Genomic DNA, 27,884 nt, shown 5'->3' on the forward strand with positions numbered 1-27,884 from the left:
AAGGAAATGAATACCTGTGCAAAGAGAATTACAACCTTATTCTCTGAGTTAAGTGAATCGCTGCAATTGTTCAATTAGTAACCGGGTCATTAAGCGAATCTGGCTCCCCCCTTGACTTGGCTTCTCAGAAGGCTGCAAAAGGGGATCACTAGGACACCGCAACCGTCATAAATGCGAGTCAGTTGTCGAGCATCCGAATGTAAATCACGTGAGCATGGGGATGCTGCAGAGGTCATAGTTGTGAAAAACGGCCCTAAGTCACTTTTTAAAAATGTTGTAACTTTGAACATTCACTAAGTGAACAGTTGTAAGTAGAGGACTGCTGTATCAATGTAGCTATAATTAATTCTTCCCAGAAAGCACTGGTATTTCCAGCAAGTTTGCTTTAAAATGTACACCAATCTTATCTTCCTAATCTATCCATAATAGGCAAGGAAGTTGAAGATGTTTATCAAAAATGAGACTGAAATATTCCTAAATTAACCCCCCAAAATAAAATATGTCTGACCGTATTAAAATGAGTCGCTCTTTTTCTGCCGGATGGTCATCTAGCCACCGCGAGTAACGGGCAATGGTCCAGTCTGCTCTCTATAATTAATAAATAAAATAATAATCTCTATGTTTAAAAGAGAAATACCACTCATGCATCATCACAAAATCTCCAGAACTGTAAAGCCTACAAACTTGAAATTTGGCGTGTATGTTCCTCTTGGCTTCTAGGTGCTCACTAAGGAAGGATTTTTCCAAATGACCATCAGAGCATTAGAATTTCCTATATTCTTATTATTAACATGCTCTGATGCTAAGGAGTTCTACTCCCCCTCCTCACCTGAAAAGAAATCTCTTCCTAATACAAAACACAGAGGAGTTTCAGAGCACCAAGCAGCTTTAGTACAGAACAGTTGAGCTAAACCATGCCAGAGCTCCTTGCTGTCTCCTTCCTCACAGCAAATACTGCTTCAGTTTCCAAACAGCCCTCAACTCTCACACGCTGACAGGATGCTAGCTAGATGAATACTGATGGATGCTAGTAGGCAGAGGCACAATTTTTCCCCCTCGTTTTCCTCCCCAAAAACTAAGCCCAAACACATAATTCGCAGGGTTATCGAGCTAGTAAATAATAAATTGAAAAAGCTTATTAGTGACACAATGTTGTGTGCCAAGTGTGTGCATGTGCATGCATCGCTCGCTTGTATGCCTGCATCTATGATGCAATGTGTGCGTGCCTCCCCCGCCCCCCCTGCGGATGTGCATGTAATCCCCTATGTGCGCACCGTGTGCCTCTGCGCATGTGCGTTTGACCCCTCTGCATGCCTCTGCATGCGCACTCAACCCCCCTGCATGCCGCATGCCTCTGCCCATGCATGCACCTCCTACGCGCACATGTGCGGCAGATACCTGACAATCGGCTGGCGGGGGGTGCGCGCATGTGCAGTGGGGCTCTTCTGTGTGACCTCTCGTGCCACTTCTGGCATTCGTGCCATAGGTTCGCCAACATGAGCCTATAAGGGTCAGCAACCTGCGGCTCTAGAACCGCATGTGGCTCTTTCATCTGCTGCGGCTCCCTGTTGCTCAAAATATGTGTCACAGCCACCAATGTGTGTGACAGTCACGATTTATTGAGCTTTTCAACTCCTGGTAGGCCAACCCATGGGTAAATCCAAGAAAAGTAAAGTTTCAGAAGAAAACAGAATGCTTAATTCAACTACATATGCTAGTTTTGTGGCTGTTCAGGAAGTAGGTGCGGGAAGGGTTTTGTGGCTGCCGGTGTTTTGTTTTGTGTGGGAAACGGGTTCCAATGGCTCTTTTGAGTGTTTAAGGTTGCTGAGCCCTGGCCTATAAGGTGTCACAAGGCTTTGTGTTTTGTTTTTGCTGCCACAGCCTAACACAATTGCCTTTCCAAACAGTGAATAAATGTTTCCTGATGGGCTTTCATTCCATATTCAGGGTTTCCTCTCCTTATTTCTGAACTTGTGATCGTAACGATGTTTACTATCAACATCCCACATTAATGTATTAGGAATATTCTACTGTTGGAAGTTGAAACGGAGCAGCAAATGACTGAATTGTTCATTTCATACTTTGAAAAGTGGCTTGCTCAAGTCGCTCGTCCCACAATTCAGGCAGGCCTTGACTTAACGACCATCCTGGAGCGCAAACATTTCTGCGGTTCAGCGAGACAGGGGTGAAGTGAGTTTTGCCCCATTTGGTGACCTTTCTCACTTCAGTTGTTAAGTGAATCACTGCAGTTGTTCAGTGAGTAACCCGGTTGTTAAGTGAATCTGGCTTCCCCATTGGCTTTGCTTGTCAGAAGGTCGTAAAAGGAGATCATGTGACCCCGGGACACTGCGACCGTCATAAATATGAATCGGTTGCCAAACATCTGAATTTTGATCATGTGGTCATAGGGGTTGTAACCGTGAAAAACAGTAGTAAGTCAATTTTTTTCAGTGCCATTGTAAGTTTGAACGGTCACTAAATGAACTGTTGTAAGTCCAGGAGTACTTGTATCAGGAATTTCTCCTCTTGTCAAAGGTGTTAAGAGTTTGCAGCATAAATTCCACATCCAGAAAACACACAGATGACTGATTCAGCAGGATCCTAAACTTCTTTATAAACATTTATAAAATATGAGTGAAGTTTACAATACCATTTATAGATTCTTTCAAAGTAACGTAAGCAAAAACACAAGCAGCAGCTCAGAGGACTCAGAACAGATTACTTTCAGTTTAGATGGCAAGCAAGTCAGTTTCTCTTTCACTTCTCAGCAAATCACACAGAGCCAAACCACACCCAGGCTGTCAAGCTCCCATTGGCTGGTCTGTTGCCATGCTTACTTTGTTAACCATGTCTCTGCCAGTTAATGAATATACTCTGACAAAAGGTAATCCGGTGATGAACACATAATGTACTGGTTCAGGCAACTGGAGAGAAATGGGTCTCCCCACGTTGGTGTCACACATGTAGTACTCGATTTATAGCAGTTCATTTAGTTACAACGGCACTGAAAAATGTGACTTACGACCGTTTTTCACACTTACAACCATTGCAATATCCTCATAGTCACGCAATCAAAATTCAGACGGACGCTTGACAACTGACCCATATGTATGTTTGCAGCGTTCCGGAGTTCACGTGATCCCCTTTTGCAACCTTCAGACCAGTGAAGTCAAGGGGGAAGCCAGATTCACTTAACAACTGTGTCACTAACTGAAGAAAGTTAGGGGTTCAATCAACAAGGTAGCTCTCTCAAAAGGTCATTCAATGGGGCGAAACCCTCTTCGACAAAATGTCTTGCTTCGCAGCAGACATTTTGGGCTCAGTTGTGGTCGAGGACAGCCTGCATTTTGTAGAAAAGATTTGCACCGTCTTGTTACCTGGAAAGGGGACTTCAATTCGGTTGGCGCCCTCGTGAATAAGAACTGGATGACGGTGCTGTATGCAATGATGTCTCCCACCGCTGGGCTGTTGGAGATATGCTCGCTTGTCTGGAAGAGCATTGGTCTGCGGGAGGAGGAAGCATGATGGCGAAGAGATCAGAACATGAAGGCTTTGGAACAATCGAGTAGCAGAAGGCTGATCATGGTGGATGGCGGAGTTACTGTAGAACTGGGCCACAGAGGACCCATTTAGAAGACTCCAAGCTCCCTTCCAACTCTGTTATTCTATTCTGTAGAAGCTAAGTTTCGTTTCCACAACTATACAGCATAGTGTCATGCCCCTGTCAGAGTCTGAATCCGAGGAGGAAGACGAACAGCTGACAGGGAGTGGGAATGTGGCTCTGTTGGCTGTGGAGGAACTGGGGAAGGGCAAAGTCCGGCTGGGCAGAACAGGAGAGAGGTAGAACAAGGGAGAGGGAGTTCAGAGGAAGAACCAGGCCCACCCCCCTCTTCATCCTAGGGCATACAGGGAGGAATGAAGAAGGGAGCAACGTGGGTTGCGTGGCTTACAGGGGAGGAAAGGGCCCTGATTCCCTTCATTAGCCACACCTGGGAAGAGATTTTAAAAGAGATGCATGCTGAGTGTGGCATCTGCAGGGAACAAACATGAGTTTATCTTGTGTTGACTTGGCTTATCTGTGTTCCTGGCGTCTTCCCAACCGTGTTGAGTTATTGCTGTACCTTCACGTCTGGAATTCTTACTGCTGCCCTGACGGACTAATTACCTCATTTTGCCTTGATTGGACTTATAGTTACAGTTTTTGTTGACCATGTTTTGGACTTGATTCCCTGCAGCCACAGGCTGTTCCTGTGAGAGTTTTTCTCCAGCCCAGAAAGTAACCAGGACATTGTGGGCAAAGTTGGAGCTAATAAAGGGACTCCTACTGATTGACTGTGTTGCCTTTGTGCCATGCCCTGGGTCATCACACATAGTCTTATTGAGTAAGAAGGGACCTTGAAGGTCTTCTAGTCCAACCATCTGCTCATGTAAGAGACCTTCTATCAGGGGCAGTGGTGGGATACTCCCGGTTTGGGCAAACCTCTAGCTCTGACAATCAGCTGTTGAGCGAACTAGTTCTCTCTGATGATTAAGTTGGTCCGCCCACTTGCCCCTGCGCTGTACTTCCCTATATCCTCTCAGCTGATTCGCGCAACAAAGCGGAGTGCCGCGTCTCAGCTGTATTACTTCCCAGAAGTAACATAGAAGGGAAGTAATTTTGAAAGCTCCCCAGGTGCGTGAAGTGCGCGATCACCGAACCGGTTGTTAAACTGCAGCATCCCACCACTGATCAGGGGTGTCAAACTCAAGGCCTGTGGGCCAGATCCGGCCTGTGGAGTGTTTAGATCTGTCCCACAGGGCCGCCCTGGAAATAGTGAAGGACTAGACTGGCCCATGGTGCCTCTTGCCAGCAAAATCGGAGCTCGGGAGGACTGCCTGCGCTTGCAGAGGCACTACAGGAGATCATTGTGGCTGAAAATGGAGCCTCGATGAGTGACAAGAGCTGGCCACGCCCACTCTGGCCATGCCCCCCAGCCCCCGATGCGGCCCTCAATGAAATCAAGTTTGACGCCCCTGTTCTAGAGTCTGTCATCTGCACCTCTATAACTGTCTGGTTTGGTTCTGTAACCCAACAGGGCAGACACAGACTTCAGAGGATAATTAGGACTGCAGACAAAACAATTACTACCAACCTGCCTTCCGTGGAGGACCTGTATACTGCACCCTGAGTCAAAAAGAGGGCTGTGAAAATATCTGCAGACTCTTCACATTCCAGACACAAGCTGTTTCAACTCCTACCCTCAAAACAACGCTATAGAGCCCTGCACACCAGAACAACTAGACACAAGGACAGTTTTTCCCCAAACGCCATCACTCTGCTAAACAAATAATTCCCTCAACACTATCCAACTACTGTATTTACAAAGTCTGCACTACTATTACTATTAATCTTCTCACCACTCCTTATCACACATCTCCTCCCACTTGTGACTTTATGACTGTAACTTTGTCGCTTGTATCCTAATGATTTATACTGACTGTTTCCTAGTATGATTTGATTGCTTATTGTACCCTATGACTATTAAGTGTTGCACCTGATGATTCTTGACTCTTGATGAATGTATCTTTTCTTTTTATGTACACTGAGAGAATTTGCACCAAGACAAATTCTTTGTGTGTCCACTCACACTTGGCCAATAAAGAATTCTGTTCTAGAAGGTTCTATTGATTATCATCCATTTCCAGAGTTTGAGTTTTGCCCCTAATGATACTTAACTAAGAGGAAATGCAGCATGCCACCATTTGCTCATTTGCTTGGGCGGGATGTCATACACCCTCTGTTTTCAAATCAAGTGGGTGATTGTTTGCAGCAACAGCTTCTTATTTTAATTAAGCCCTCCTCTGCCACCCCTGTTATAAATTCTCAGCTTCTAAGAGTGGGGAAAAAAGGTGGAGGGAGCCCTTTCTGGGACTGCGACAGCTCATTAACGCAAGAGGCGAGATTAAAAAATAAATAAATAAATAAAAGTCAAAAAGAAAAAAAAAGATACAATTGAGCTGACAATTTGCACGGCAAAATTTCCCTGTGTTTTAGTCACACACTGAATAAAACCTGAAAGTGGGGGAGGGAAATAAAAGATAATTGGTTGCTCATTTACATGGGATGCTTGCCAGAGGATTTTAATTAAAGCCTGCAAAAGTGAGAAGCCTCTGGTTTTCTTCTTCTTCTTCTTTTGTTGTTGTTGTTGTTAATGAAAACAACTAAATCACAGTCTCAGCTGTTGAAGCATCACTTACCTGAATGATCTTAAGAGTTTGTAGGATTTTCCCAGGTCAGAGACGCGTCTGCAAAGGGGTGCCACGGCTAACTCCATCTGCAAGAGGAAATCGCTTGGCTTTAATCTGCTAATACGATTTATAAAATGTATAAATTATACATTTATAATGTGGCTTATTGATGAATGTATTTTTGCGAGGACTATGATCACGAATTATCGCTTATTTCTTGTGTATGTCTAATCACACTTGGCCAATAAAGAATTCTATTCTGTTTTGTTCTTACCGTTCTGTTCTGTTCTGTCCTATTCTATTCTATATTCTGTTCTATTCTGTTCCATTCCACATTTTCTATTCTGTTCTAATAATTCTAATTCTATATTCTGTTCTATTCTGATCTTATTCCATTCCATATTTTCTATTCTATCTAATAATTCTAATTCTATATTTTATATTCTATAGAATAAGAACTCCCCATCTCCTAGTGATTGGCTCAAAGTCACCCAGCTGACTTTCATGGATAAGGCAGGACTAGAACTCACAGTCTCCTGGTCATTGGCCCAAAGTCACCCAGCTGGCTTTCATGGATAAGGCAGGACTAGAACTCCCTATCTCCTAGTGATAGACCCAAAGTCACCCAGCTGGCTTTCATGGATAAGGCAGGACTATGACTCAATGTCTCCTGGTCATTGGCCCAAAATCACCCAGTTTGCTTTCATGATTAAGGCGGGACTAGAACTCCTGGTCTCCTGGTTTCTAGTCCATTGAGAAGAACTGATCTCCCACACAGGGAATCGGAGAGAGATGTTATCCATCTCAAAGGGAAACATAGCTCTTCTCCCTTCAGTCTCCAACGTGGAGGCCAGTTCAACAAAAGCAAGATCCACTTGGCGACACCGAGCAAATTTTCATAGCGTCCCAAATAAGAAGTGTATTTGTGGATTAAAACCCATCGAGTTTGTTACGCCTCTTCTACTATAGGGTACACTTTGCAGAGACTGCCACGCTAAATATCTGACACCTCTTCTGCTGAAATTCCCAGGCCATTTGGAACAATTTTACACGTCCTTGTTCCTGCTAGACAAAAATGAGTCTATCACGCGAAACATGGCAAAACTGTGTACGACGCAGCACATTGGGTTTGACAATGTCTAACATCAGCTTTTCTAACAGCTGGTGACCGACAAGTGGGCATAAAATTTAGCTCGTACCGGTCCTGTAATGAACAATTCATAACATAATGAACAATTTTTATGTTGCCATTTTTAAAAGCTTTTTTTTTTTTAAGGAATGATTGAACGTTCCTGTCTGTATTTGCTCCATTATTAACAAATTAGCTGAGTACCCGTGCTTCACTACGAAACGATGTGGTCAGGCTTAGCTTTGGGGGAGGAAAATAAGGGGGAAAAATTCTGCCTGTGCCTACCAGCATCCATCGGTATTCATCTGGCTAGCATCCTGTCAGTTTGTGAGAGTTGAGGGCTGTTTGGAAACTGAAAGCATATTTGTTGTGTGAGCAAGAAAAAACAGCAAGGAGCCTGGGCGTGGCTTAGCTCAACTGTTCTGTACTAAAGCTGCTTGGTGCTTGAAACTAAAACTGAAACTCCTCTCTTCTGCTTGTCTTTTGCATTTGGAAAAGATTTCTTTTCAGGTGGGGAGGGGGAGTAGAACTCCTTAGCATCAGAGCGTGTTAATAATAATAATAATAATAATAATAATAATAATAATAATAATAATAATAATAATAATATACAAAATACTAAAGCTATGAGGGTCATTTGGAAAAATCCTTTCTTAGTGAGCCCCTAGAAGCCAAGAGAAACATATGGGCCAAATTTCAAGTTTGTAGGCGTTACGGTTCTGGAGATTTTGTGATGATGTGTGAGGGGTATTTCACTTTTATATAGATAGATACCTGAACAAATTCAGCGTTTCAGATTGTCTCTGTGCTTCAAGCCATCTTCTCATTATGAGGTCGTGCTCCATTCAAGAAACCGTTTTGTGACAAACACACAAAACGTACACACACCTCTGGTGTGGCTGGAATGTTGCACGTGAGAGCTGTAGTATTTATTAGAGTAGACACTAAATATTAGAGTAGAGTAGATAGAGAAGTCCTCAACGTACGATCACAGTTGGGCTCAAATTTGACCCCTTCTGACCAGCAAAGTCAATGCGGAAGCCAGATTCACTTAACGACTGATTGGTCCTCAACTTACAACATTTGTTTAGCGACCGTTCACAGTTGCAACGACACTGAAAAAAAGTGGCAGGATCGTTTTTCACACTTATGAACTGTTGTAGCATCCCTGGAGACATGCAATTTAGACTGACTTGGCAACTGACTCGTATTTATGATGGTGGCAGTGTCCCCGGGGTTGTGTGATCCCCTTTTGCGACCTTCTGATAAGCAAAGACAATGTGGAAAACTGGATTTCACTTAACAGCCATGTGACTAACTTAAGAGCTGCAGTGATTCACTTAACAATTGTGGCAGGAAAAGTTGTAAAATAGAGCAAAAACTCACTTAACAAACAAATCTCGCTTAGCCACATAAATTCTAGGCTGAATTGTGGTCGTTAAGTCGAGGACCAATCGTCCTAACTCAACAACTGCAGTGTGTCAGGCAGTTACTCCCATTTAAATCATGAGTCTTGAGCCAAACTTCCAAAACTTCCAAAGGATTTATTGGGAGTAAACATGCCGGCATTGCCTGGGTGTAGCTCAGTGATCCCCAACCTTTTTTATGCCGCGGCCCGGCACCGGCATCAGCTGGGCGCCGCGGCCCGGTATCGCATCAGCTGGGCGCCGCCATCTTGATGAAAAGTGCCCGTGAGCTTTCTACCCGAAAAGCTCACCGGAAGCACTTTTTCATCAAAAAGATGGCGGCGCCAGCAACCAGCGGCCCGGTAGGACTTGTTCCATCGGACCGGGACCGGTCCGCGGACCGTGGTTGGGGACCCCTGGTGTAGCTGATTCTGAGATGCTTCATTCATTGCCACCCTTGACCCTGTTTTCCCCCATCCCCTGGGTATATCGTAATTCATATTCTCCAATGGGACACATCCATAGCCAAAAGTCTCTCCCGTTAGAATTCTGCACAGCAGAAACTTCAGTCACCTAGTTACTATCTTTGAAAACATTTATGGAATGCAGTTTCGATTTGCAAGCTGCCGCACTGCTTCCCTCTCCCTTTCTGTTGGCAACTCGAAAAAGATCCGAGAAATATTTTATGAGTTGACACAGTGGTTCACTTAAAATCTGTGGCAGGAAAGGTCGTAAAATGGGGCAAAAACCTCAATGAACAAATGTCTCACTTAGCCACATCAATTCTGGGCTGAATTGTGATCAAAAGTCGAGAACTTCCTGCATTTTAACAAAAAGTATAGACCAGAGGTTCTTTCATTGGCCCTAGCCAAAAAATATATATATTTTAAACTCAATCCCCAAACCTTTTTCATTTTTCTTTACGTTTTTTTTCTTCCCCTTCAAGGAAAAATAATTCATCCAATTCCCCATCTTGTTAGCATTATTATTGCTGCGAGTACAAGAGGCAGGATGTAAGAGTCTAGCAAATATTAAATTCTGACAAATCTGGAATCTGTTTTCATTCCAACCAACAGCGATGAAATTACTTTTTGTGGTCAAAGAACATCTATATTTTTCTCGGCTAAACTCGGATCCATTGCCTGATTGTATTTTTGTGCCAGATAGTGTGTGTGTGTGTGTGTGTGTGTGTGTAAAAATCTTTGCTTTTCTTTCATCTGTTTCTGCCTCCATCGTGCTCACATTTCCTTCTTTTGATCGTACAGAACCATCTGGCATTTAAAGGGCAAAAATATTATTCCCCAACTAACCCAACTTAAAATGCTCCAAATTACGGTAACCTTCGTGCACTTGGGGTTTGTTTGTTTTTTGTTATTCAGCGACAACGATCTTCATAATGAACAGGTCGCAAGGTGCAACAATTCCGAGATAATGCCCAGTGGTATATATAAATGTCAAGGAAATGTCATTTAAAATTATCTCACTGACCTCAGGGAAATCTTTTTAGTCCAGCCAATATATACTGTACTGAGGGTGAAAACTGAGCCATTTATTTGGGCATAAGTGATTGTTATTGCCTTTCAGTTTTAGCTTACTATGTGCTTAAATATAATCATCTTGTTTTGTAACTGTGGGCTTATAATTTGCTTTCTTCACATGGTTTCAATAAGAAAATCCCAAATATATGTTAATGTATTTGTATGCATTTTTGCATATGTAGTTTCCACCAGAAAACAATCCGTATTTATCTAATCACATGGTCTAAAAACTGTTCTGTTCTGTTCTATTCTATTCTTATTCTGCATTCTATTCCTATTTCTATTCTATTCTATTCTGCATTCTATTTCTATTCTATTCAATTCGATTAAATTAAATTCAATTCTTATTCTATTACATTACATTCCTTTCTTATTCTATTCTGTCCTATTCTTATTCTATTCCATTCATTTCTTATTCTATTCTATTCTATTCTGTTCTGTTCTGTTCTGTTCTGTTCTGTTCTTATTCTATTCTATTCCATTCCATTCCCTTCCCTTCCCTTCCCTTCCCTTCCCTTCCCTTCCCTTCCCTTCCCTTCCCTTCTCTTCTCTTCTCTTCTCTTCTATTCTATTCTGTTATCCCTCTCCCTCTCCCTCTTCTCTATTTTCTATATTCTTCGGCCTGGTCTATCCAACGTGAAGAGAAAACAGGCCAGCAGTTTGGGAAGTGGCATCAAGCTGAAGAGGGGCGGGGCACTCTCCCCCCAAGTAGCCGGCTCAGTCTGCGCTGTTCCCACCTTCTCTCCACTTTCCGTGCTCGGGGATCAGGAGGGGGCGGTCCTTGTTCATCGCCTGAGCTCTGTCTCTCATGTTCACTGCTTAGCCCCTCCTGGTCAGACTGCCCCCGCGCTTCTTCCCTTTCTGCAAACCATCCCAATCCTGAAAGGCCCTGGCCTGACTCGGCCTGCTCCTGGGCCCACCTGCCCAGTGAGTGGCATCAAGCTGGCCACACCCACCCCATCGGTCACTCCCACCCAGTTCCCTGAGGTCAACCACAGCCCGGATTCGGCCCTCAATGAAATCAACCCCTTGAGTGGGGGGGGGGGCAGGTTGGATTAGAAGACCCTGTTGTCACTGTTGAGTCAACCCTAACCCCGCGTGGAACCGGCGAGTCGTGTTTTGAACCCAGAGCGCAGACCGGAAGCAGAGCAGAATTCACCTGAGCGAAGTCGGCTGCCAGCCTCATTTTCCCGCCTTCGCCAAGAGGCCGGAGCAGGCTGGCGTTGCGGATGAAGACCTCAATGGCCCTCTGAGCAAGGCCCTCGGTCCTGTCGTAGACGAAATCGTAGCATTCGAAGTGCCTGAAATAATCGTTCATGACCCTGGAGATGAACCCCTGCAGCTCCCTCATGTACAGAGAGCAAGGGACGTCCGGCTTTCCCGAAGGAGGAAGGGACCTGCCCGAAAAACAAACAAACAAACAAACAAAAAAGAGGGAAAGGTTCATTTCCTATCCATTTCCATTGGAGGTTTTTTTTTTTTTTTAATTTAAGGTAGTCCTCGACTTACAAAAGTTTATATAGTGACCGTTCAAAATTACAACGCAGCTGAGAAAAGAGACTTATGGCCGTTTCTCACACTTTCAACTCTTCCAGCATGCCCCTTGTGTCACGTGATAAAAATTCAGCTGCTTGGTAGAATGTTAAAAAATATTCTGCAAATCCCACCTCTGACTGGCCCCGCCAACCCCATCTCTTCTCTGCCTCCCATTGAGTCCCAGCTGATCGGCTGGGTCTTCTTTGGTTGCCCTGCACAGGAGAATGGAGCTGGAAAGCAGGCTAGTGGGGTGGGGAGGGAATGGGGATTGTGCAGTATCCTGCAAGTCACAAAGCCAACAGACTGCATTTTTCACATGGTTTACGTCTTGTAGAACCTGTAGAGAAGCAGTTACTCGATTACCCAGAAAAATCTTCCTGATGCATGGTCATGATAATAGCTTCTATGGAGTCACCCACAGAGTCCAGCAAAGGTTGCACAGCGTTGCCCATCAAACCGTGGATTGTCTAGAAAGGCAAAACCAAGGATAAAACCCAGGTTAGAAAGCAACCACGCTGTCATGCCCCTGGTGGAGACTGACTCTGTGGGAGAGGAGGAACAGCCAACAGCGAGTGGAGGTGTGGCTCCGGAGATTGTGGAGGAGGCTGGGGAAGGGCAGAGTTCGATCCTAGGTAAAGGCAGATATTTCTCTCTCTGGACACACTGAGAATATATCTGCTGAACAAAACTCCACACTGGCAACAGGAAGAGCATCCGGCCAGTCAACACTCAGCTCCATTCAGTTGCCCAGACTCCATCCTGCAAGGGATTATGGAGTCATTAAAAGAGGATAATATAAGGATTCATCTGAAGATGGCCTCCAACACGAGTCCAAAAGTTCAGAAGAAAAAAAATCTTATGGTCCCGCTGACCGACCCAGATTGGATCCTGCAATATAAGGATTGTTGCCCAGGGCAGTGGGGTTGGAGTAGATCAGTAGAAGACCTCCAAGGTCTCTCCCAGCTCTGGGGTTCTATTCAGAAGCTCAAAACGACACAAGGACTCCTTCCTTCGTCTCTTCTCATTGCCCCGTGAGTTAGTTGGGAATCGACAGAAAGGAAGCCTGTTGTGCAAAGCAAGATTTATATCGGTCTTCGTGACTTTAGTGTACACACCTACCTTCAAAGCAGCATGAACGGTTTTCTCCGAAGCGCTTGGAAATCCACTTTGGTTGGAGATCACCTAAGAAAAATACCAGGAACAACATTAAATGGTGCAGTGAGATCCAAGTATGGTGAATCTTCATTTTACAAGCTGGCCACAAAAGGCCAGCTGACCCACCAGCTGCGCCTATGAGAAAAAATACACTTGGTTTACTTCTTCTAAATCCAATTCCTCCAGGAGGCTGCGCAGAGATACTGCACAGGAGTGTGATGACCCACATGTGACACAAAAATAACAAAGTCACCAAAGTAGAATAAATTCTCTTTAATGCCTCCAACTTGGCCCACAATGTCCAATTATCCTCGGCTGGATATCAAACTCTTCCAAAAACAGTCTACGAAGGGCAGAAATGCAGTCCGAACCCAAAGTAAAGATAATTAGAAATAAAAAAAACACAACACAAATTACACTGAAGTAATTAACATGGCAGGGCAGGATGATAAATTGCAGACTTTCAAAGGATAACACAGCACCCACAGTTGGGAGGACGCCAAAACCCAGATAAGCCTCAACCAAGATAATGTACGCTTTGCTTCCAGCAAGGAGCCATGTGCGAATGCCCCACTTATATCCTGTTTTCCCAGCTGCAACTAATGAAAGGGATCAGGGCCTTTTTCTCTCTCGTAAGCCACATTGCTCCCTTCTCCGTTCCTCCTTGCATGCCCTAGGATGAAGAGGGGATGGCCCTGGGTTTTCCTCTGAATGCCCAGCAGGACTGTGTCCTTCCCCCATCTCTTCCACAGCCACTGGAGCCACACTCCCACTCCCTGTCAGCTGCTTAATCTCCCCCTCAGAATCAGACTCCAACAAGGGCATGACAGGTGTCAACTGGTAAAACATTCCTATGCCTGTTCTCGAGTCGCCATAAACAAGGGCAGGGGAATCTGAAGGAGCAGTACGGCAGTTTAAAACCAGAAGTACATTCCACGCTTACCTTACAAAGATTGTAGCTAGGCTACCGGATCTTCTGCCTGGGGAAATCCTTCATTGGAGAATGTGATTGATGACACCCAGCCCTTGAACATGCTTCATTGGAGAATCTGATTTATGATACACCCATAGGGTCACAGGTGACTGTAAATTTCATATGCTAAAGTTGGCTTCATTTAGGTTAATGCCGACATGTTGCTCCTAATAAATCTTTTGAATTCTTTTGAAGCTTGGCTCGAAGCTCATGATTTAATTAGGGCAATCGCCGGAACCCTGACAGCAGGCAGTCCTCAACTCCTTAGCATCAGTGTGTGTTAATAATAATAATATACGAAATTCTAATGTTCTGATGGTCATTTCAAAAAATCCTTTCTTAATGATCACCTAGAAGCCAAGAGGAACATACAGGCCAAATTTCAAGTTTGTAGGCTTTACGGTTCTAGAGATTTTGTGATGATGCGTGAGGGGCTTTTGTATATATAGATTGTATTTTCTATTAGTGTATATATTACTATTTTCCCTATATATATTTTCTGGCATCTCCCTTCTTGACCACATCACAAATGACCCCATTTGACAGCATTTGGGTGTGGCACCAATTAGAGAGAAGATGAGAGAAAGCCGGCTCCACTGGTATGGACACATCCAGAGAGCAGCACCTTCCGCCATGGCCAAGACTGCCTACCAACTAGAAGTCAATGGCCGGTGACCACGTGGGCATCCAAAACAGAAATATCAAGACACCATCAACAAAGTTAGGCAATGTCAGAGCATCTGCAGCATGACTACTATTGTGAGACAATCCAGGAGCAAACCACGGCACACAGAAACTTAGACTTTTAACAGTGGTTTATATACAACAGTTATATACAGAAATATATGTGGTAGGCAAATACCTGGCAAGTAATCAATCTTCTTAACTCTGCACGGAGAACTCTACAATGGATACAGGACACATGGAGAGAGAACACGCCCTCTAATGGCTACCTTTATATAGATACCTCTTAAAGAGGTAAAACTTCTGTGGATCCATTCTTTGGTTTAAAAGGGCAATACCCATGCTATGCTGATTCATCCTTATTGTATCAACCTTACATTGCATCAGCTTTACAGCTGCTGGTCAGCTCTTAAATTTCAATACCTTAACAGGCAAGCCGTGGGCCTGCGCCCTGGAAACGCAGTTGACCGTGCAGAGTTGTGCTCAATGATATGAAAAGCGGGCCCTGCACCTGCGGGAATATGCTAGGAAGACGACGACTTACTTTCAGAATGGACTGGTGCAGCTTGTAGAGGGAGTTCACGACCGTCACATTTCGTCTCTGCCCTTCGGTTAATGGGCCGATCACCTGGCTGGCTTCTCCCTGCGTGGACAGCTGCAGCGAGCAAATGAACAAAACCCCATTATTTCACTGGAAGTATTTGCACCGTTTTCACACACATCGCTTCCTTTGCAACATGGAAGGAAAAGGGGAAAAGAGAATGTTAGGTAATGTAATTTTGAATTCCCAGCTCCCTCCTTCTCTCCCAAAACATTTCTTGGAGTTGTCATCTTAGAATAATAACAACAATAATAACAACAACAATAACGTTGGAATAGAGTCAGCCTGCAATACTCACTGCGCCACCAGGAAGGACAATGAAAAAGGGAAGAAGGAAGGAAGAAGTAGCACTTTGACTTATATACCACTTCACAGTGCTTCACAGCCCTAAGTGTTTTACAGAATCAGCATATGCCCCCCAACAATCTGGGTCCTTATTTTACCAACTTCTGAAAGATGGAAGGCTGAGTCAAACCTTGAGCCAGTCAGGATCAAACTGCTGGCAGTCGGCAGAGCTAGCCTGCAATACCACATTCTAACCACTGCGCCACCATGGTTCATTGATAACTTCCAGTGATGCTATAAACAACCACACACTTGCTTTTTAATCTGAACTCCAGAATTAAAAAGCAAGTATCTCTACAATGAACTTTAGTTCTTATAGAGGTGTTGATCCACAGAGCTGTGTGTAGTTGAGTATATATGGAATGCGGAATAACAGAGTTGGAAGGGACCTTGGAGGTCTTCTAGTCCAATCCTCTGCCTAGGCAGGAGACCCTATACATTCCAGACATGTGGTTGTCCAATCTCTTCTTTAAACCTCCAGTGTTGGAGGATTCACCACTTCTGGAGGCAAGTTGTTCCACTGATTAATTGTTCTCACTGTCAGGAAATTTCTCCTTAGTTCTGGGTTGCTTCTCTCCATGATGAGTTTCCACCCACTGCTTCTTCTCCTGCCTTCAGGTGCTTTGGAGAATAGCTTGACTCCCTCTTCTTTGGGGCAGCCCCTGAGATATTGGAACACTGCTATCATGTCTCCCCGAGTCCTTTTCTCTAGACTAGCCAAACCCAATTCCTACAACCGTTCTTCATATGTTTTAGTCTCCAGGCCTTTGATTGTATTAGTTGTTCTTCTCTGCACATTTTTTCCAAAGTCTCAACATCTTTTTTTGCAAAGTGGTGACCAAAATTGGGTGCGGTCTTCCAGGTGTGACCTTACTAAGGCTTTATAAAGTGGTACTAATACTTCATGTGATTTTGATTCTATGCCTCTGTCTATACAACGAAGGATTGCATTAGCTTTTTGGGCTGCCGCTGCACACTGCCGGCTGCATATTTAAGTGATAGTCCACTCGGACTCCAAGGTCTTCATATATTCCAGAAATCTTGCCCCCACCATCTGGGATATTATTTGGGGTGAGAAAAAGAGACTGTACAGGAAAGGAAGCAGTGGTGGTATTCTACCGGTTCAGTACAGTTCAACCGAACTGGTAGTAAAAGATGCTACCTGTTCAGCTGAACCTATTTCCAACAATCAGCTGCGCCACGTGATTTAGATTAGCTAGAAAGCAGAAAATCATTGGATTTCTTGCTTTCTAGGTAATCTAAATTGCATAGTATAGTTGACCCCCCCCCTCTCGCTTTTATACTTACCTCGCCAGGAGGCTTTCTTGAGGCCCAGTAGGAAAAAAACAGGGCACGGGAGGGGGTGTGTGTGCTGCAAAAAGAAAAAAAACCACACCACCCAGCCACGCCCATCTAGCCATGCTCACAGAACCGGTAGTAAAAAAAATTTGAATCCCATCACCGAAAGGAAGAGCCGACTTAAATGGATAATGGATACATGGATACAAATAAGTTACGACTGGTTTTACAACTCTTGCTTCTGGGGGTCCGTGGTGCTTCTCCTGAGGTTGGTGGTTTGCTTGCAGACGTTTCAAATCAAGCATCATCGGTGCTGCAGAAGGGAGTGGAGCCCCCACAGTTCAACCCACTGAGCTACAAATAGCAACCGGCGCTTTGGACTAGGGACGAGGGCAGCAGAACTCCTGCTTGTGCTCTTTCCTGATTAAATTGGACACCCATGGATTGTGCACCGTGGCAGGGCAGACTAAAGAGTCTTTCATAATTCACCCTCCATGGCCCTTTCGCAAGCACGTTTGTTAAACTGCTGCTAACAGATTTGTTCTGTGAGCAGAAGTTTTGGAATTAATCACCATGGCCTGCCTAAACATACCACCACCAGCAAGTTGATTCTTGTTCTGTTCTGTTCTGTTCTACTCTACTCTAATTCTATTTTAATTCTATTCTATTCTATTTTGTTCTGCTCTCTATTTTCAGTTCTGTTCTGTTCTGTTCTACTCTAATTCTATTCTGCTCTGTTCTATTTTCTCTTCTCTTCTGTTCTAGGTAAAGGTTCCCCTCGCACATACATGCTAGTTGTTTCTGGCTCTAGGGGGCGGTGCTCATCTCTGTTACAAAGCCGAAGAGCCAGTGCTGTCTCCGTGGTCATGTGGCCGGCATGACTAAATGCCGAAGGTGCACGGAACACTGTTCCCTTCCCACCAAAGTAGTCCCTAGTTTTCTACTTGCATTTTTTGAATCCCTAGTGTCACGTAACGGAGTGGGCTCCCGTTCCTTGTTCCAGCTTCTGCCAACCTAGCAGTTCGAAAGCTGCTAGGTTGGCAGAAGCTGGGACAAGGAACGGGAGCTCATTCCATTACGCGGCACTAGGGATTCAACCACTGAACTGCTGACCTTCTGATAGAAAAGCTCAGCATCTTAGCCACTGAGCCACCACGTCCCTATGTTCTACTCTACTCTATTCTAATTCTACTCTAATTCCATTTTATTCTGTTCTGCTCTGTTTTATCTAATTCTATTCTGTTCTGTTTTATTTTCTATTCTGTTCTGTTATATCCTACTCTACTTTACTTTATTCTATTCTATTATTTCTTATTCTGTTTTGTTCCGTTCTGTTGCATTCTCTTCCGTTCCATTCCAAACAGCAATTTGGCTTTCAAGGGCACAGCCAACACTTTTGAAGCATGACTTGAGATGATCTCAAAAACCTATACCCATCTCTCTCCAGAAATTGTAAGCCATCTCAGAAGACAGCCATGGCCAAAACATTTCCATACTGTTGTCAAGAAAATTACATGGATGAGTCCATGCTGCCACCAGGCATTGAATTCAGCTCTAAAGAGTACTTGCTTTCATTAACAGAATCCTAAAATGTTCCCAATCCTTTGAGTTGCATGGTTGTGTACACTCACTCCTACAACTTGGAAAATGTTCACATTTATTAATATAAAATGAGAGAGCAATTAAATATATATGTGGACACAGATGAACACAGTACAGAAGCCTGATGAGGGCAGATGAGATTCTGCCAAAACGTTGCTACAACTTTAAAAACACAACTATAATGACGTGGGAAAATACCCGAACAAAGCTGAATACCATACACATATATATATATATATACATATATATATATATTTATATATACATATATACATATATATATACATACATATATACATACATACATACATACATATATATACATATATATACATATATATATATATATATATATATATATATATATATATATATATATATAATATACATACATACATACATACATATATATATATGTATGTAGATTTTCACGGGTACAGGTATGTAAGTCTAGGTGTGTTCAGGTCTTTTCCCGTGTAAGATTAAGATTAAGATTCTTGGCGACATTTCGGCGAGGTCCCACTCGCCATCCTCAGGCTGGTGCTCTAGGCTTCGCGCCAGTGCAAGCAGTGTGTGATCGGAGCTACCGTCTCTCTATAAACACTGCTGGGGGGGGGGGTTGGTGTGCTGGTCTGGTTGGCTGTGCTGCTGCCTTTTGATTGGCCGATGGAGTTGATGTTGGTGTAATGGGCTGTGTGATGGCCCTGTGAGTTTTGTTGTGGAGATATCCTGGATCTTGTGCTTTAATCTCCTGGGTCGTTTGTGTTTTGATCTCTTTTCCATTAGCCTCCTGTGTTGTAACGGCTTGGGTAATGGGTTGTGTGGTGACCTTGTGAGTTTTATTGCTGTGGTATCCTTGGTCTTGTGCTGTTATTTCCTAAGTCATTTGCTGTGTTGCAACTTCTAGAGTTCTTGTGGTGTAATTTCCTGAGTTTTCTGATGTGATATCCTGAGTGGGTGGCTGTGATGTAGCATTCTGGGTTTTGGTCTGGCTTCGAGTTTGGGGTCTGGGTCTGTGTTCTTGGTGTGTGTCAGCTTGTTTGGTTTTGGGATCGGGGGGTGCGATAGCTGGCGAAGCAGCCGTGGTCTGGTTTCTGGATGGTGGTTATCCGTTTATAGGATGGGTTTGGGCCTGGGTCTGATGAGGGGGATTGGCGGTGGTGTCCCGTGTTGTTTTGGGTCTGGTGTTGGTTTTCGTGGCTGGGACTTGTTTGTTGGTGAGGGCTAGTTTCCAGATGTCTGGTAGGTGGGAGGTATCGTCCCGTTTATTCATGTTATGGGGGTGTTTCTCTATTTCGATGGCTTCCCTGATTATTCTCTTGCTGGAGTGTTCAGTGTTGGATATTAATTTGGTTCCTTCGAAATTAATTTCATGTCCTGTGGCTTTAAGGTACTGGAAGAGGGAGGAAGCAGCTGACAACGCTAGCAAAAATAGTAAAGAGGGGTTTTTTAAAACTTAAATATAGTGCGGCAAGGCAAACTTTAATTTCTTTTTCTTTTTTCTTATTTTCAGAGCGCATGAGAGGTTGCCAAGGTTCCATCCTTCATTTCTAGACAACTCAATTTTTTGTCTTCCCAGTTCGACACATTTATCTGTGTGCAGCAGGTGGGCCCTGTTAGTGTATTTCAATCCACCCACATGTGAAGCTCAGCAGAAATAGCATCAAAGTAAAAGAACATACAGTACTTATATTACCACTCACACTGTGATCTAACTGCGGGCATAACACAAAATGAAGCAGATTTTTTTTTTTAAAAAAGCACTGTATAACAATTTGTGGAACAATCGTTCATTGACAAAGAGGCTGGGTGGTTTGTTTAAATCCATTTGGTGTTTTAAGATCCAAGAAATCGTTATAAGCCGTGCTTGCCATTTTTGAAATATTATATAATAATGTTCTGATTTAAAAAACAAAAGGTTTTTTTCCCTGAAAACCACATCTTAGGTGTCATGAAAAGAGGGGCTAGGGGCAGGGGTGGGATTCAAATTTCTTAACAACCGGTTCTGTGGGCGTGGCCTAATTTGTGGGTATGGCTTGGTGGTCACGTGACTGGCTGGGCATGGCTTGTATGTAAATATTGTAAATCTTTATGTCAATATAGAATTTTTTTTATTAAAAAGCAACTTTTACCCAAAACCAGGCAAAGCAGGCAGGCAGGCAGAGTTGCTCACAGAATCACAGATTCACTCAGAGATCTACCATTCTGCAATCTGCTACCTGAGTCTGCACTGAATAATAGAAGCTTCAGCCCTAAGGAAGGTTCAGCTCTGCTTTTTGGTTAGCTAGAAAGCAATAAATCCAAACACTCCCTGCTTTCTAGTTAATTTAAATCTCCCAGCACAGCAGAAGAGCTGATGGTCAGGGTGGAAAAAAAAGGAAAAATAGCAACTTACCAAACGCAGGCAAGTTGGATGGTCTGCATGCCAGGTAAGGAGTGAGTAGGCAGGAAGGGTAGGGGCAGGGACAGCCAGTGGCGCAATTTGCCGGTTCTCCGAACTGCACAGAATCGTAACAACCGGTTCCATAGAACTGGTCCGACCAGGTAGAATCCCACCCCTGGCTAGGGGTGACATGATAGCAGTCTTCCAATATTTGAGGGGCTGCCCCAAAGAAGAGGGAATCAAGCTATTCTCCAAAGCACCTGAAGGCAGGACAAGAAGCAACAGATGGAAACTAATCAAGGAGACAAGCAACCTAGAACTAAGGAGAAATTTCCTGACAGTGAGAACAATTAATCAGTGGAACAACTTGCTTCCAGAAGTTGTGAATGCTCCAACACTGGAGGTTTTTAAGAAGAGAATGGACAACCATTTGTCTGAAATTGTACAGGGTTTCTTTCCTGAGCAAGAGGTTGGACTAGATGTTGTGGTTCGCCGGCAGCAGGTGCAGACGGCTAAGGTCTCGGAGAGCGAGGATTCAGATGAGGGGCCTGCTTGTGATGCAGGGATGGGGCCAGGACCATCAGGGAGTGGAGTGCTGCCTTCGGAGATTGTGGAGGATGGCAGCAGTGATGAAGAGGTCCCAGAGGAGCCTGTGCCCAGTGTGCATACACTCAGGGCTGCTCGAAGGAAGGAGCAGCTGCAGTAGCACGGGCGACTCGGGAGTAAGGCTGCAAGGTAATGGCCCCTCCCTAAGGAGATAAAATCCAGCTGAGAAACCGCAGTTCTTTGCAGGAAGCAAAGAATTTTACACTCAAGCCTGGTGGACATTCAGAATCTCTTGGTTGGTGTTTGGAGACTCTTTGTGTTTGAATTATTGCTTAGTAACTTTATCTGGTGTTCTTGGCAGCCTTGCCCAACCTTGGCAAGGCTCTTTCTTATCGGAGCTAATTAGTTTGAAACAGCCTTTTACCCGTGAAGGAACGGGATTAGTAAGGAATCATTAAAAGGTTGTGCGATTACTTCTGTCTCGTGTTTGCTTCCTTGGAACCAGGTTTGGGTCAGAACACTAGAAGACCTCCAAGGTCCCACCCAATTCTGTAATTCTCTTATTCTTCGTAGTATCCTTTTTAGGATTCTTAGCCAGTGCAGACAACTTCAGTGCCCGCTATTTCAGAAATAGTCTGCTTCCTAACCTGGGGAAATTTGGTCATGTGGAAATGCCTCCAACTACAAGGGGCATGGTGGCGCAGAGATTAGAATGCAGCGTTGCAGGCTAACTCTGCATTCCCACTGCCAGGAGTTCGAACCTGACCGGCTCAAAGGTTGACTCCTTTGCCTTCCATCCTTCCGAGGTCGGTAAAATGAGGACCCAGATTAGATTAGATTATCAGAATTGGAAGAGACCTTGTAGGGCATCTAGTCCAATCTCCTTCCCAAGCAGGAGATTGTTGGGGGCAATGTGCCGACTCTGTAAACCACTTAGAGAGGCCTGTGAAGCACTGTGAAGTAGTATATAAGTCTAAGCACAATTGCTACATGACCTTCCTCTGTCCTGAGGATCAGCTGGCTCCAGTGGCTGATGCGCGGATGCTCAGAAGGCAGAGGAGAGAAGAGCAGTGGGAAATCTATGGGCCGGTCCTTGGGACGGAAGATGTAACTTTAATATCCAGTTCGTTCAAACTGGTACGAACCGGTAGAATACCACCCCTGTGTATGGTTAAAATATAAAATATAAATATTCAGGTTTTTAAGGAATGTCTCAAGATCAAAGAAATTCTGGAACGTAAAAAAAAAAGGAAAAATATTGGATATCGGCTCACTGCTTTGCACTCCATCAGTTTTTTCAGCCGATCACATTGGAAACTTACTACTGCCCGTATCTTCCCTGCGATGATTTATCTGTGTTTTGCTAAAAATAAAGATACCGCTTAAAATATGATTAATTAACTTTCTATCCTCTTAAGAAAATGTCTTTCCTTGCATAACAATCTGTTTTAAATGTTTAAGGTCAGAAAAGTATTCGGAAATGAGACAAAGTCTGGATGTTATGATAGGAAGTGCTATTTTGGATGAAAACGAGGAAGCATAATAATCAAAATTTGGAAGATAGATTTGACGTACAGAAGGATCTTCTAGACTTGAACTCTGGGCCCTAGGCCTATGATGGCGAACCATGCACCCATGCGTGCCACCCATTTGTGCTGGCACGTGAGCTGCAGGCAAACTTAACTCCTGAGCATCTGCGTACCTCACAGCTGATTTTGGGCTGGTTTCAGACCTTTTTCGGCCTCCCAAAGGCTTTGGAAGGCTTCTGCAAGCTTTGTAGGCCGAAAACTAGCCCCGTTTCGTCACTTCCGGTATTTTCGGAAAAACAGGAAGTGACAAAACGGGGCTAGTTTTCAGCCTACAAAGCTTGCAGAAACGCGCAGAAGCCTTCTTCAACCCGTTGGGAGGCCGAAAAAGGCCTCAAACTGGCCGAAAATCAGCTGTGAGGTGCAGTGCAGGTAAGGGGGGTGGCGTGGAGGGATTGTGTGTACATGCCTAGGGGGCATGGGGGGGGGGCGTGCATTGTCTTCTAGGTGCTGGCACGCAAGCATGAGCGTGGAAGGGCACACACAATTTTTGGCACAGGAGCCCCAAAAGGTTAGCTACCACTGCCCTAGGCCTAGCCAAAGTGCCAGAAGAGAGTCTCTTCTCTTGGCAACTCATATTTACGATGGTCACATTTTATGACCTCTTTTTCCCGCAGTGGTTAGGTGAATCCCTGCAGTTTTTTAGCAACATGGTCGTTAAGTGAAACTGGCTTCCCCATTGGCTTTGCTTGTCAGGAGGTTGCAAAAGGGGATCGCGGGACACTGCAATCGTCATAAATGTGAGTCAGTTGCCAAGAGCCTGAATTTTGATCATGTGACCAGAAGGATGCTGCAACGGTTGTAAAGGTGGGAAAAATGCTTGTAAGTCACTTTTTTTTAGTGCTGTTGTAACTTTGAACGGTCACTAAACGAACTGTTGTAGTTGGAGGGCTAGCTGGATTCCCAGTTACATTCCACTGGAGTGGGGGTTCCTCCAGATAAGCCAATAGAGGAATACCGTAATAATAAAATAAAGTTCTATTATTATTATTATTAGTTTAAGAAGAGATTGGATAACCATTTGTCTGAAATGCTGTAAGGTTTCCTGTCTAAGCAGGGGGTTGGACTAGAAGACCTCCAAGGTCCCTTCCAACTCTGCTGTTCTGTTCTGTTCTGTTCTGTTCTATTCTACTTCCTATTCCTACTCTACTATTATTCTAGTCTATTATTATTCTATTCTATCCTATCCTATTCTGCGTTGTATTTTATTGTATTGTGTCTATTCTATTCTGCTCTGTTCCACTCCATTCCCTGATTCTGTTTCTATTCTATTCTACGTTGTATTGTATTGTATTCTATTTTCTATTCTATTCTCTATCCTATCCTATATTTTATTGTATTGTATTGTGTCTATCCTATCCTATCCTATCCTATCCTATCCTATCCTGCATTGTATTGTGTTGTGTGTATCCTGTTCTGTTCTGTTCTGTTCCATTCTATTTACTGATTCTACTCTACTCTACTCTACTCTACTCTACTCTACTCTACTCTACTCTACTCTACTCTACTCTACTCTACTCTATTTCTATTCTATTCTATTCTATTGCTTTGTTTGCCACAGAAAGAGAACTACAGATCAACAGAAATCATTTCCCTGTTTGCAGCTTAATAGAAATTATCCAACCATCCTTGCAACAGCCACAATAAATGTGAACTGATTTTATTTCACTTCAATGGCAGATTGATGACGCTATGGAGATACGAGAGATTATTAACGGAGCAGCCTGCAAACACAGTTCCCCATTTAAATGGCGGATTTTTTAAAGCAATAATGAGGCATACCATAGAGATACGATAAAGATCAATAAGGCACCATGGGGATGGTAGAATCCATCTCTGACAAATGTCTAGTAAATAAAAGCAGTCGCAAACAAGATGGAGTTGAATTACGTCTACGTGTTCAGAATAAAAGTGACACGATTCAGCACCAATCAATAGAAATAAGTATTCAGAAATATGTTAGGAGCCACTGACGAGAACAGCAAGCATTAATCTTCCAATCTAAAACTTTTGTGCTAGTTACTATAATGCACACATACATATATACAGAAATAACAATAAGAGAAAATAAACATGGCACTTTTGGGTCATCCTCCTCCTTCTCTTTTAATGACCCCCTAATCCCTTGCGGGGTGAATGGAACTGAGTGTTTACCGGCCGGATGCCCTTCCTGTTGCCAGTATGGAATTTTGTTCAGCAGATATATTCTCAGCCCCTTTTTGCCTCATGGGCCTCAGGAAAGCCTCCTGGGCAAAGCAGTAAGACAGCGAGGGGGATCCTGGCACAGCTGATCATCAGAACAGCTGATTGTCGGGAGAAAGAAAAGAAAAAAAAGAAATACTGGTTCGGCCCAACTGGTAGCTGGTTTTTTTTTTACTATCGGTTGGCCCAAACTGGCCTGAACCAGTAGAATACCACCATTGATGGGGTCCCATTATGGCCTGCTAAGACAGCTATTTATTTATTTATTTATTTATTTATTTACTATTTATTTAGCATCTTGGGACTATTGCAGGGTGATGTGGCTTCAAACAGCTGAGGAACCACAAAGCTGAAAATCATTTCTCTCTTTATCAACATGCCTTTTTCTTAAATTCTGAACAGAAAACTCCCCCTAAAGTACTTTTTAACAGATTTAACAGATTAGCAGAGTTGGAAGGGACCTTGTAGGTCATCTAGTCCAACCCCCTGCCCAAGCAGGAGACCCTACACCATTTCTGATGAACACCAGTCCAGTCTCTCCTTGAAAGCTTCCAGTGATGAAGCACCTACAACTTCTGAAGGTAACTTCTGTTCCATGGGTTGATTGTTCTCACTGTCAGAAAATTTCTCCTTATTTCCAAGTTGAATCTCTCCTTGACCAGTTTCCATACATTGTTCCTTGTCTAGCATTCGCATGACTGGATCAGTCCTCACAATAGACTAAACCTGGGGGTCTCCAAACCTGATGACTTTAAGACTTGTGGACTTCAACTCCCAGAATTCCCTACAACCAGCATGAATTCTGGGAGTTGAAGTCCACAAGTCTTAAATTCAGTAAGCTTGGAGATTCCCTACAGTACACCATCAATCCAGGTGAGCGTAAGAAGCTATAGAATAGAATAGAATTCTTTATTGGCCAAGTGTGATTGGACACACAAGGAATTTGTCTTCGGTGCATAGGCTCTCAGTGTACATAAAAAGAAAAGATACATTCATCAAGAATCATCAGGTACAACGCTTAATAAGAGCCATAGGGTACAAATAAGCAATCAAATCATATTAGGAAACAGTCAATATAAATCATAAGGATATAAGCAACAAAATTACAGTCATACAGTCACAAGTGGGAGGGGATGGGCAATAAGGAGTGATGAGAAGATTAATAATAATAATAGGGCAGACTTTGTAAATAGTTGGGCAGTGTTGAGGGAATTATTTGTTTAGTAGAATGATGGCATTTGGGGAAAAAAACTGTCCTTGTGTCTAGTTGTTCTTGTGTGCAGGGCTCTATATCGTCGTTTTGAGGGTAGGAGTTGAAGCAGTTTATGTCCAGGATGTGAGGGGTCTGTAGATATTTTCACAGGCCTCTTTTTGACTCGTGCAGGATACAGGTCCTCCATGGAAGGAAGGTTGGTAGCCATTGTTTTTTCTGCAGTCCTAATTACTCTCTGGAGTCTGTGTCTGTCCTGTTGGGTTGCAGAACCAAACCAGCCTGTTATAGAAGTGCAGATGACAGACTCAATAATTCCTCTGTAGAACTGGATCAGCAGCTCCTTGGGCAGTTTGAGTTTTCTGAGTTGGTGCAGAAAGAACACTCTTTGCTGTGCTTTTTAGATGACATATTTGATGTTAGGTGTCCATTTTAGGTCTTGTGATATGATAGAACCTAGAAATTTGAAGGCCTCTACTGTTGATACGGTGTTGTCTAGTATTGTAAGAGGTGATAGTATGGGAGGGTTTCTTGTAAAGTCTACCACCATTTCTACAGTTTTGAGTGTGTTCAGTTCCAGATTGTTCTGGTTACACCACGAGGCAACTTGTACAACCTCCTGTCTGTATGCGGATTCATCGTTGTCTCGAATGAGACCAATCACTGTTGTGTCACCTTCAAACTTCAGTATTTTAACAGATGGATCAGTTGAGATGCAGTCATTGGTATATAGGGAGAAGAGAAGTGGAGAGAGCACACAGCCTTGGGGCCCCTGTGCTAATTGTACAGGTATCTGATGTGATTCTGCCTAGCTTCACCTGCTGCTTCCTGTCTGTTAGAATTTGCATAACATGCAAATAAGCATGTCGGATTGTGGTTTAAGAAGATGGTCTGGTTCATAGTTGGATAATCCCAATTATCCAACCCTATTTTCAGCTAGTCTAATGCGTTGGGCAAATTTAGCCATTATGTGAAAACCAGGAAAACATATTTTGGCTTTTATAATGCTTCGCTAACAGATTAGCCATCTCATTACTGGCATGAACTCCTCAGTTATTTTCAGCAGCTTATTGATTTTTATTTATTTGTTCTATTTTGCACGGCCTGCTCCTCCCTCTGCAGGTCAGTTTATAGGCCTACGTTGGTTGCCAAGTTGGATTCTGCATCTTGGTTTTATCCCATTCAGAAGTTGTGGGTGCTCCATCCCTGGAGGTATTTAAGAAGAGATTGGGCAACCACTTTGAAGATACAAATTCTCTTGCCTAAGCAGGGGGTTGCACTAGATCGGGGTCGCCAACCTTTTGGACCTCAGGGACCACCAAACTCATAATTTTAAATCTTGCGGACTAGAGACCTTGGGAAAATCCCCAAAAAAGTCTGCAGGAAAATTTCCCACCCCGTTTTCCTACCGATTGATCATTCTTTATTTGGGATCGCAGGATACTGTTTCCAGCTCCGTTC

At 43.6% G+C, this 27,884-nt stretch overlaps 1 protein-coding gene across 2 annotated transcripts in view; it reads right to left on the minus strand.

Moving 5' to 3' along the window:
* Window positions 1-27,884, minus strand: part of COG5 (component of oligomeric golgi complex 5) — a 132,334-nt gene that overhangs the window by 1,060 nt on the left and 103,390 nt on the right. For both annotated transcript variants that reach the window (XM_087967795.1, XM_087967794.1), the window contains exons 15-21: window positions 15,194-15,304; window positions 12,957-13,019; window positions 12,201-12,304; window positions 11,461-11,698; window positions 6,238-6,314; window positions 3,378-3,504; window positions 509-588 (exon numbers count right to left, since the gene is read on the minus strand). In XM_087967795.1, coding sequence (XP_087823921.1) covers window positions 509-588; window positions 3,378-3,504; window positions 6,238-6,314; window positions 11,461-11,698; window positions 12,201-12,304; window positions 12,957-13,019; window positions 15,194-15,304 — 800 coding nt within the window. The remainder of the gene's footprint in view (window positions 1-508; window positions 589-3,377; window positions 3,505-6,237; window positions 6,315-11,460; window positions 11,699-12,200; window positions 12,305-12,956; window positions 13,020-15,193; window positions 15,305-27,884) is intronic.

This window comes from Notechis scutatus, chromosome 6 (genome assembly GCF_049901735.1).
Source record: "Notechis scutatus isolate UNSWTSFEM ecotype Mainland chromosome 6, rNotScu1.2, whole genome shotgun sequence".
Lineage (NCBI taxonomy): Eukaryota > Metazoa > Chordata > Lepidosauria > Squamata > Elapidae > Notechis > Notechis scutatus.